The 12,443-nt window shown below is 41.8% G+C and overlaps 1 protein-coding gene across 1 annotated transcript in view; it reads right to left on the bottom strand.

The window, feature by feature from the left end:
• Positions 1–12,443, bottom strand: part of LOC137908205 (astrotactin-2-like) — a 181,574-nt gene that overhangs the window by 71,616 nt on the left and 97,515 nt on the right. The window contains exon 10 of the mRNA XM_068752575.1: positions 9,445–9,582. Within this exon, the coding sequence (XP_068608676.1) occupies positions 9,445–9,582 (138 nt within the window). The remainder of the gene's footprint in view (positions 1–9,444; positions 9,583–12,443) is intronic.

Below are 12,443 nucleotides of genomic sequence, written 5' to 3'. Positions count from 1 at the left end.
GACAGCATTACTCTATTTGTTTCAGATAAATGGGGCAAAAGTTAATAAGCCTAATCCCATAGACGTTTACAGCAGATGCAGATGAGCTCTGTGATGAGGCAAGCTGCAGATTTTGATAAATAGTTGTTTTAAAATATGTCGTCGGACAAATTCATGGAGGAGGGATTCTTGCAGGTTTTGTAAGGGTTCGGGTCTGTGACCAATCAGCTCATTGGCATTCATTTGGACATGTCACAGCGTGTGGACGGTGAGCCCAGATAATTAGTACCGGTACTATCCAAGCTGGCAGATGTACAAATATGGAAAGAAACCAAAAAACACACAGGCAAATAAATGGACACTTAAAGATAAAGCAATACAAAAAAGATAAAGTACAGAGTAGAAATAATTCCGCATTTCTGCAATAGAATCTAACTAAATTAATTGATTGAGTTTTGTTTTTGATTGCTTGCGGGCGGAACAACGGTACTTTTGTCTCGCAACATGTTTGCATGTTCTCCTCATGTCTGACTGGGTTCCCCCAGAGTTCTCTTAGCATGTAACGTTCATCCAGTTCACCATCTTAGAGTAGTAAGTAGCATATGATAATTAGCACCAACAACAAATTACAGTTGGTATTGATCAGACGTAATGAGTTCAAATACCGGTAGCCATTTGCTCCAAAATCTAAATAATGGGGGGAGTGAAATTATTGACGCGATGGAAAATGAGGGCTTCATTAAATTCTTCCTGGGAGAGGTGTGTGCACAAAATTACATGGATATCATCCCAAAAAAAAGAACGAAAAAAGCACAGGAAACCTGGTGGAAACTGTGTGAAGAATGTCAGGGGATCAGCCTCTGGGAACATTAAAATAAAAATAGAAAATGTGATTAAAAAAATTGATAAATAATCAAGATATCCGTCATTTCAAAATGCTGGATTTGTGTTTCATGTCAGGCTGAAGATAATTTTTGAAGTCAGCCGTGTTTACCTCAACATGTGCCGCCCCGGCCAAACACCGAGCTCTGCAGGCCCACCGTCAGACGGAATGAAGGGGTGAGCGACCCCCTGTTTTCTTCCGCCTCACAAAGAAACAAAATCATTTTGTTTTGTTGTGGAACCACAGGGATCGCAGCGTGTTGCCAGGGTGACGCGACTCTACAAATAAGAACAGGATCTGGAATAATGGAAAGACAGACACCCACTGAGCCAGGCCAATTTTAAAGTACCCTCACTTTCAGTACGCGTCGTTGTCGCGATGTGCTCGAGAACTCGCCTGACCCGTTCAAAGAAGAATCGGAAAATCAAGCCGCTGAAACAAAAGACAAAATATCAGTGTTGCTGCTAAGCAACCTCTCTTCAGAGTAAGTATATAAAATGTCAGCGCGTTCAAAAAATAATAATTGTACACTGATGTCAATGGCTTCAGAGAGAGAGATGAAAGGACAAATATTACATTCCAGCAAAAAGGCCGGAATACTTTCCTGTTTAATGAATATAAGGAGGTAAATCTTAACAATGAGGTGAACTAGCTTTTCACTTTCATTATGTTTGACCATTTGTGATCAGCCATTAGAATGCTGTTTGTGACAAATTACCTCTTTTGTTTGTTTCGTATCAAGGCATTACTATTTCTAAATGTCATGTTTGAACACGCCAGCCTGAAATCGGTCAATCTTTAATCAATAATACGTAAATAAAAGTTGGGCGGGTCGGAGCAAGAAATGATTATTAGAGGTTTTCTCATTAAAATTGACATTTTGGAGACATCCTATATAGGCAGCAGGTTGTAGGCTGTTCTTTGCCCACTGCTTTTAGTTTTTAATTAGACAAAAAATGAATGTCGTAGTAAACCCAAGGTGGTTCGATACGAATAGCTAATTAGTAGAAATCAATGTTCCTACCTGAATAAAACATTTTATCTGATTTAAATGAAGTCACAGACATTATGCTGCTCATTCTAACCCTCTACAATATATTGTCTTATTATGTTAAGATGAGCTGCACAATCTTTCAGAGCGATTTCATTATCGCGTGTCATAATGACACATGAGGTTGTTGCAATGATTTACTTTAATGATTAGAGAGGCTTCTTTTGTTTCAAACTACTTGATGTGCACAGTAATATCACCAGTAAATATCATGGGAAATTAAGCAGCACAATTAAAAGCTGTAATTATAAACTTGACAGGCCAAAATTAAACTTTTAGCTCCTGAGATAAATGTTTCATATCGGTTCTGATGGATGCAAGGATTTATCAGGAGGGCAGCTGCTTTCCTTCTTCCACGTGCGTGCGGGAACGCAGGAAATGATTTAATATTAGATCCTCACTGTTGGTGAGGATATTCAAACGATGCGTGAAGTTAGGCCTCAATGCTTCATGCATAAAAGCATACAGGAACCCACTGAATGGAGAAACACAATACAGGCAAGACTTGTAAGGAAAGGACAGGAGGCGGAGCTAGAAGTGGTTGAGATGAAGATGCTGAGGTTCTCCTTGAGCGTGACCGGGTTGGATAGGATTAGAAGTGAGACAATAAGAGGGACAGTGAAGGTTAGATGTTTTGGAGATGAGGTCAGAGAGACCAGACTTCGATGGTTTGGACATGTCCAGAGGAGAGACAGGGACTATATCGGTAGAAGGATGCTGAGGATGGAACTGCCAGGGAACAGGGCTAGAGGTCGACCCAGGAGAAAATACATGGACGTAGTGAGGGAGGACATGAGAGCAGAAGAAGAAGAAATGTATGTATAGTTAGTTGGGATGAAATTGTGTTGAGTAGAATAATTGCACATCCCTCAATTTGCACAAAGAAAATGGATTAGCCTTTTGGGCAATTGGTGAATCACAGATGTGTTCTACCTCAAAAAGTGGTAACCTGAGGGGGAATTCTTAGTAACATAGATTCATTAACCACCTCGGCATTCTCAGCGTGGAGGAGTCGGGGCCTCCAACAAAATTCTGAATTGATTTCGGGCTTCTAATCCCATCGACCAGAGTGAGGTCAGTCCACATATTTAGAGCATCAGTCTAATTCTTTTGGTCACAAACCAATAATCAGGTATGCAGTCAGGAAAAAGACTGAATAGATAAATTACATTATGTCTCCTTGAAACCACAGACTGATTTTTACATTTTCAATCGGCTGTTTACGACTGCAGCTGTCTTGTCTTGGGTGGTTTTGGCCCTGGACCAAAGACAGACCAATCAAAGAGAACTGTAGCCAACGTCATCCAAATACAGTGAAAGCTGGCCTTTCATCAATGGACACATCGAGACCTCAGATATGCCCAAATCGATATTAAATCAGAGGAGAAGGTCAGAGTCTGAGGCCCAAATTCAATGTGCTTCACTTACAGGCAACAGGAAAAACACATCTCCCTATGTGGTATTGAGGGGCCCAATACTGCCAAAGCACATTCAACAGGATGCCTCGCACAATACTGTTGTTGTTGTTGTTGTTTTTCCCTTGGAGACAGCAACATCACAGAATCAAGAAAAAGAAAATGAAAAAGTGAGCATTTAATAATCTGCTTGGGCTAAGTTACTGAACGAGCTAATGTTCCAGAGCCAAAGAAGGATCCTGCAAGTCAATACAAAGGCAAAGGCTAGAGGTGCAACAGATTTAATTAATGTGGACCTCTGTAATCAAAGGAAATGGAATCACACTTTGGGGATTTATTGTGCGGAGTTGAGAGGTACCAACGAAACAGTTGGGTTCACCTCTTTGCACATGCAGCTTGGGCTCTGCAACCAAGCGCCTTAATAGATGGTGGGATTCTCTCCCACCCCATTCCCAGATGTGCCAGGCAGTTGTGGAATGACTGACAAATCACTGACTGGCTGCAGCACAGCTGGACATTCTCCAGGGAGATGAGAAGGTCGCCATCATGTGGCTGCATAATGCAGAGAGAAAAACTATTACTGTTGTTAATGCACTTGCACTTGTTTATCACTCCTTGGCAATAATGGCTGGTGAGATATTAAGCAGAGCAGTGCAGGTCACAAATAAATCCTGTTTGTTTGTGCCAATATCGATCAATATTGTTGTATATTGGCCGATTATAGATGTTAGCAATATAAATTGCTCTAATAGTAATGGTTCAGATTATTCCAAAGGTTTACTCTTTCGGTTCTGTATGAGAATATTAGCAGATTATATTTATATTGGCCTGTTTTTCGCTTGCAAATATTGAAATCAGCATCAGTGTGACAAAAATCCACCACCGGGAAAAACTGCACACCTGAATTTGAACGCAATCTATTTTCAATCTTAATGGATTTAATATTTTAAAGCCAATTGCATCATATTTTTTTTAGACTTTTGAGACTTCTGCATCATACATTTGTTTACATTTTTTTGCTCCTAAAGAAACCTGATGCAAAGACATTTGCATTTTGCATGCACAGAAATTCAGGATGTAGACACATTTTTCAGTAGCTTCCATCAATACTTTATTTAAAATTTTAAAAAATATGAATTTTCTGGCAGCTATTTTGTGGTTCAGGCTTCACGGCGATAAACATGTTCAGAACCAGCTTCAGATTGAGCCATTTTTCACTCAGGCTTGCCTTTTAAGCATTTGGTCACAGACAATTAGGACTTGTCGGTCAGTACATTCTGTGATTTTAAGAACTAGGATTATTTTGTACCTTCTTTTTTTTTTCATTACTGAAATGTTGCTTTTACAAAGGAAAGTCTTGCTCTGTTTAATTAATGCAGCTCACGGAGCTTTGACTCCCTGCCTCGCTTCGCACACAGACTCTGCTATTTTATTACCCCCAAGTCTGAAACAACTCGTTCGCTGTCTCTCATTCTTTCTGTCCTTTATGTCTTATTTCTCTTTGTTTGACAACCATCTTTTTCAACAAATGGAATTCTGCACATCAGTTCTTCCTGGCAGGTACTCAAAGCACTGATGAATGATTCCTTAATTCAGAGGAAAACAGAGTCGAAGAGGTGAGGCGGACAGAAATAATGGTCCGCCTCAGCTGTGAGGTGCATGCTAACTGGCACTCCGTCGGTATGGAAAGGCTAGTGAGCTGAAGATGAAAAAAGAAAAAAAAACCACAGTCGATTCCAGGATGAGCGTTGCAAGGCAGTCCAGACGGAGGGAAATTGGGGAAACAAATGCAAAAGAACTCTCTAAGTTTGAAGCAATGAAAAGCTTCTTAAAGTGCTGCTTTACATTAAATCATGGCAGACAGCTTATTCTGTAGGTTTCATCTCTCATTGCTTATGTAACAAAGCCTAAAAACACATCCACATACACTTAAGAGAAAAGCAAAACATACTGCAGTTCACGACAAAACAAATATATAAACTGCATTGCCTTACCATCAGAATCCATAAATTATGAACCATTACCAAGGCACACTAAATCTTGACAGTGCTTTTGTCCAGATTATTAGCTATTCAGGATCATATTTTCAGTGCCGGGTCCCTGTTGCTTGACACAGGAGCACATTGCTTGCATCTAAACACTGACTAATACACTTGTCATTAATCTCCCTCGCTGCCTCTTGCTTTTCTAGATGATGAATGACCAGGTGACGCAGCCCAAAGTTGGACCGCTGCTCCAGCATGATTACAGCGCCCGTTATTGGTCGACTGCAGGTGATTAATGCTCTTGGCTCCAGCTTCCAACGAATATGCTGACTCTCATCAAGCACTTTCGTCACTGAATGGATTGCATATTCTTTAAACTTGCCGTAATCCCTGAGAAAAATCTACTGCATCAATGCTTTGGTTTGCGTGGAGTGTTGTTAAATATTTTTGAGGGAGATCTGGAATAAGAGGAGGGAGATTCTTAATTTTAAATTAAATTCCTCTGCATGCATTAGATTATTAGCAACGGCACATTTTGAAGGTTCACTTGATCACAGAGAGTGAGCCCATTAATCACCAATGTGAAGTGTCAGCAGCGGTTCTGGGTTATTAACGGTTCCTAACTTAGGCCACTGGTCTTAGCACAATTCAAAATGTCTCAACCAATGTATGAATGGCACGTTGAAGTCAGCTATAGTGAAGAGAAAGAGAAAGAAGAAACGGAGACAGAGATGTGAATAATTAACAAACAGTCTTTGAATTTGTTTCAGGTCGCGGTGTTGCAACCTTCCGTTCGTAATGAGAGACACAGGCGGGGGGTTCTTTAATTAAAGCATGACATGAAGGTGTTGAAATCTGGCACGCGGGCCTAAAAATCCAGTTCATTTTGAAATTTAAATGAAGACATCTAAATATACAAAGTATGAGCTTCTGCAAGTCCATCGATAAGCCTCATTAAAGAACCCGATCAAAGTGAGGTTTACATCAACAGACAGAATGCATCCGGCTCGAAGCTGAGCTTAGTTAAACTGCTTTACCAACCGTGGCACTCGCTTGACTTGGCTTGATTTTCAATGAACATCGTCGAGCCGACGGCTCGAAGAGCAACGAGGAGTGATCCTTTTAAACACCTCAGCTGCAAGTGCGTCTCACCTCTCCCCACATCAGCGCGTCTATCATGGCTGAGCGACTACATCAACGTCTGCTTAAATACTTTTGGGAAAGTGCATCAGCTAGAAAATCCATCAGGTCCCTGGTGGGGGGGGGGCGTTGTTCCACAAAAAATGCTCTGGATAATGAGATGTTTGCATTATTCATGCCAATCTGATAGACCCTCCTACATTACAGGAACAAATCATTAGTCCATTAACTGACTATTCCAACTGAAGTGGGATTTTAATCAGTCATACGACTTTCCTCTTCCATGAATGCACTGCTGTTATTTATACCCTGGTGCGATGAATGATTTACCCGTCGCCAGCCCCTCCCGCAGACCGGACAGATGCACTCATTTCTATCCATTATAGATCTACATGTAATACGTTACGTCGCCACAAAGTGTCGGACGTATAGCGTCGTACTTACAAAAAAAATATGAAAGGAAGTATTTGGAATGAAGATCTAGCACGACGCTCGTGTGAGGCAGAATGAGTGCCTTCTAAAGTGGATGCTTGAGTAATGCTAGGAAGTGGCAAGAGCAGACATTCGGCCATTTCCATGAAGGCATGTCCTTCCGCTGATGAACAGCTTAACCCGCTGAGCCCGAGCTGAACCCGAGCCGAGGTCCTCGCCGCAATGTAAACAAAGGATAAGTGCTGAAGTGTTCAGTCTGCACCAGCGGCTGTAACCCGGGAAGGTCGATTCATCACACAGTAACAGCAGCACTTGAGTGAATGTCAGGGAAAATGTAAGGGACAAATGAAGAGCTGGCGCCGACCTGTGACCACCCATGTCTTTGGTGAATATAACCCAAGTCTGACCGCATCAAACTGTAGCAGATAAATGACAAGAAACTCTTCCTCTCTAACAGGAGAATGATCATTTCATCCAACATGACGTAATTACCTCTCATCAACATTTCCTCTGCTCCAATAGACAAGGCGCTGACAGCAACAGGAATTAAAACGGCTGCATTCCTGTATCCCAATAGTCTTCCTGTTCTCATTTTATATGGCAAGAAGGGGAAAACTGTTTTATGCAAATGAGGGACAACATGGTTTTCAAATGAAATGCCACCTCCCAAATGGTACAGACTGGTTTCTGATGGATGAATGTTTTTAATCTGCAGCCCATCTCTCACATGCCTTGTGATGTTCTGATGCAAACCAGCACCTACTGGATCGCTGGAAGGGAAAACACAAGTTGCACTTTGCCAGCATTTTCCTATTGCACTGTTGGATTGCCAAATCCATCTTCCCTGAGCGGATTAGTGTTTGAGATCCTTTAAGAGGCCAGAAGTGAAGTTTTTAAACACAAAACAATCCGTCTAAAAACACAACACCATCCATTCGACTTTCAGTTTATTCTAACCGCCTCATTTCGTATTAATGATTCTTTGAAGGGCGCAACAAGATAATATATTCCATTACGTGTCAAATTCGTAGTGCAAATATATATGCAAGAGGAATATATTATCAGCAGCTAACATCAGCAATATATGTTAGCTGCTTAGCTAGTTTCACAGCTGTTCAACCAGGCGTCAAATTGGCTGACACATCCAAAACTGGGTTGGAAAGGCTGTTAACTGCTGTTAACACAACTAACATTTCGCGCTCCGGAACTCGGAAAGAAATAGGCCCCTGAAGCTGAACTGGGCGAGCAGAATCAATCCCAGCAGGCTCCCACAGAACCCAGCCACACCGGAGTCTGGGTTTGACAACAGTAAGTGATCATTGATCATTGATGGGACTCGGAGCGCCGACCGGAGCGCCGACTCTGGGTACCGGGACAAGACAGAGGGTTCAGTCGAGGATAAGAGCAGCACAAAGTGGGAAAGGAGCGTTTGAGCGTTTGTCAGTGCCCACCTCCACAGACGTGAATGGAGATCACAGCGGGGACACTTCCTGGCTGCCAACAACCAAGCAGCCAGGCTGGTATTCCGACACAGGAGGGGGTGGATTCTGGATTAGCTGCTCTACATGGAGTCAGAGCTCCCGATGTCTCTGCTGCCTAATATACAGCATGCAGGTCTTAAACATTTCCTCACAAAACAAATATGTAGCGTACATTTGTAACACTTGCTGAGCAATTCATCGTCATCATCATCATCATTCTTTATTTGAGCAATTTCAGATAGAGTAGAAAGTGGAGTAGAGTAAAGTAGAAACAGGGAGAAAGGGCGTATTTATTAATTGTTTCTCTGCATTTAAATTACTCTTATTTATACTTACTTACCTGGATTGTTAATACTATATTCTATACCAAAATGTATACATCCAAACCGTGTTTTCGCGGGGGGGCAACAGGACGGTTTTGCGCATGTCCTCAGTGAATGTCAGACCTCTCCTAGACTGTAATGATGCCCTACAGCCCTGTTGGGGGCAACGTGACTGTTTTGGGTGGGCGATCACCGTTATAACGTAATGAGACAAAGCAGGAAGGACGGAGAGAGGACGAGGGCTGATTTTGGTGAAACCTGCCTCTTTTTAAGGGCCAATAACTCCAGAAGGGAAAACGGTAGGAACATACCTTGTTTTTCTGATGAAAGATGAGACTTTAATCTTTAAGTTCGGTGTCTGCATAGTCATAGTACATAATATTCTGTGGGTCTTGAAGTATATGAGCGAAAACCGCCGGTACTCGGCGTATGTCAAGCGCTGCCAGCGGCTGGTAATGAATGAGTTAAATAAACCAAGGTGCACTTCTCGGCTGTGAATTACAGACTCTCTGTGACGTTCCTGAAATACTAAAGCTAGTGTTCTGCAAACAACTCTCCAAAGACACATTATTTGGGCCTACACACTCAAAATAAAAACCTTTTCTCAAGTACCTCCGTGTCGCCAAGGCTTGCAGAGCCAGAGGTTAGAACAAAATCACAGTCGATTGACATTGTGTTTGTTCTGACCTTCCAAAATGAGTAAAGGAAAACCAAACATAGCAGCAGAGTGGAGCTCTGAATGAAGTGGGTCTCACCTGACCTCCCCCGGATCTTCAGTCACCAGCACGTCCGTCTTACAGCTGGCGATGGGGTTGATTGACAGCTCCACTGGTGGCACCACAAAGCTCTTGCTAACTGGCAGCCACAACCCCTGGCCCAGACTGTAGAAGGATCTGTGTTGGCACGCGCAGAAGACACGAGAGAGTTGCATTACTGTCAGGTTCGAGCATATGGTGATTGCAACGATTGTAAAGCGGCATGCAGGCGTGTGTGTGTGTGTGTATACAGCACAGCAGGGATGAGCACAATGACAAGTGTAGATAAGGTGTAATAACGCGTGGGTGGGCGTCACAGACAGATCTCACACTACGAGGCTTAAACACATCACGGTCCTGGTTTCATTATTTGCATTCAGAAGAATGAGATGAGATGAGATAGAACTTTATTCATCCCAAAGGAAATTCTGATTCCAGGTTGCTCCAAAGAATTACAGAAAATAGAAGCATTCAAAATAAAAATAGAAGGACTGAACAGAATACAGATAACAATAATGAGAAAGTCCACATTGAAGGTGATACTGATTTGAGATTTGGACATTCCTCATCTTCAGGATCATAAATGCTCCTCCATTAACCCCGAAAGTAAAGCAGCGTAATTGAGATTTATATAAATATCAATCTGCAGAAAGATCGGAGCTGCTGAACACGCTGGGGTGTCATTGTTTACCTGAGCATTACATAAGGGTTAAATCATATAATCAATAAACTTGTGGTTTGATCTACGATCGTCTCATCTACGAGACGATGGATGGATGGATGGATCTTGCATTATGGTGTTCACAAGAAACAAATCGCAAATTATCAAAAGTTTTTTTTTTAAATGTCTAGAACAAAAAGTTGAACCACGTTCATGTGCATGTGTAATTACACTACAGTCAAAGAAAGCGCTGTAGCGTTCTTTAGAATAGCAGTTAGCCTATTGTGCAGACTGTGTGTGCAACTAATGCGGTGCATCCATGGCACAGTTGGACAAATAATTAGTAGCTGACGTCACCTAGTTGTATTACCAATTAAAAAAATATAAATATCCTCCCTCCTTTCCTTTCCCTCGTTATGTGATGTTTGATGATGACCATCGATGAAGACGGGGAACAAAATCATTTAGGTTTGGAAGAGAAACTCAGAAGGCCACCCTGACGGGCCCTGGATTGTCTCTGGAATAAGAACAAATGTTACAGCCTCACACAGAGAATAGCGATGCTTTGCAAAATGCGCTTTTGATGTGTTCGAGCAGGTGGGCAACAAGAAAACACGTTCCTCTGCCAGCATATTAATTAGAATCAGAGAACTTGTATGCTTTGCAATTCGATGATTCAAAAAAATTTGAATTCAAAATGTTCATTATTAACATTATTTAAATTGTTGCATGTAATCCCTTACATTTTAATCCCAGCACTCATTATGGAAGACTCATGCTCTGAACTCGATCCTTAATCTGAGAGAACACATCTATTCGTGGCTTTAAAATGCGACCTCTGTCAATCTGAACAATCTGTCTGAAGTGTTATGTGGTTGTTGCATTTCTGAGTTTGAATACGGCTAAAAGTATCAGTGTTGGGCAAAAAACACAATATTTCAACACAAACGGGGTATTTTGTTGATGTCAATGTGTGTGCTGGCACCATCCAAGCGGCACTCGGAACCGGCAGTGGAGAGCTGGAAGCTGAAACGTGCTTCCGTGTCTGTTTTTCCTTTCAGCGGACTGTCATTGAGCGGCCAACGTAAGCGTAGTGTGAAGAGGAAGAGGAAGAGGAAGAGGAAGGGGAAGAGTTGACTGACTCTTTCACCAAATGCGCCGAAGATTTAGTGACCCTGGAAGCGAGGCTTTGACTCAAATGTTTCCTAATTAAGTAAATAGCCGACGTCTGCATAAACCTCGTTTCATGGCGTACTTTCACCTTCGAACGGACACAGAATCTCATGTGACGGCCGACTGGAGATGCTGTTTACCGCACCACAGTAGGAATCTTCATTAAAGTAAGTCATAATAGTAATTACTGAATACGATTATTAATTTGTCATTTATTTGACTATAAAATCACAAACTTTCAATGGAAATATAAAGTTCTTTCAAGAGGATTATTAGTGAACAAGCTCACGCCATTAAATATCTGATTACCGGTTAGTAGAACGAATCCACCACGCGGCACGGAGCGCTAACTCAGCCCGTAATTCATTCCATGCAACAGAATTAACAGTTTGTGTTGAACGGGCTATCTGGAAAGCCGTACTCCATCCTGTCCATCAACGTTATCCAGTGGTCTGTTGGTAACAGCCATGATTCCAAACAAAGATGGGTTATGGTGTCACAAAATACAACAGCTGGTAAGGGAACGTCCCATCCTTGCTTGTGCATGGCTTAGCCTTTCCAAGGAAGCTTCTTTCATACCCAAGCATGATATTATATCCTGTTACCTAGTTACTGTTTCCATCTGGTGTTTGTTAAACATTTCCTGGAATGTTTTTGTTTTTTTCATATAAAAAAAAAAAATCAGAATCCAATCCAAGAAAATTAAAAATTACCGGCCATTTACAGAAACAGAGAGAAAAACACAAACAGTCGTCGGCTTACAACAGAACCCTCGGAACCAATGGTCGTAAGTCCACAACTTCCTGTATCAAATTATCACTTCCTGTTACATTGATTCTTTACACAACATCCAACATTTTGCAAAAAAAAGATTTGCAAAAGTGCAAGTATGACACTAGCTGGACTATTGAAAGGCAAAACAGATGGAATAACAATCTGAAAAATAACCCAAGAAAAACAAAGTGGCATTACAAAGTCAAGAAGACCAGCTGGATGACATTCAATAGAACCTTTGAGTCATGCACGCCTTGAAAAATGTCAAACACGATGACTCCATCAAGAATGAGAAGACAACTAAAATGGCAGTAAAAGCTTTTTTAGGGGGGGGGGGGGTGTTCACCCAAGAACAACCCTTGGGCGATGTCTCCACAGATGAGCCTATGGG

The sequence above is a fragment of the Brachionichthys hirsutus genome, chromosome 19 (genome assembly GCF_040956055.1).
Source record: "Brachionichthys hirsutus isolate HB-005 chromosome 19, CSIRO-AGI_Bhir_v1, whole genome shotgun sequence".
Taxonomy (NCBI): domain Eukaryota; kingdom Metazoa; phylum Chordata; class Actinopteri; order Lophiiformes; family Brachionichthyidae; genus Brachionichthys; species Brachionichthys hirsutus.
This window is presented reverse-complemented; position numbering and strand designations above follow the sequence as displayed.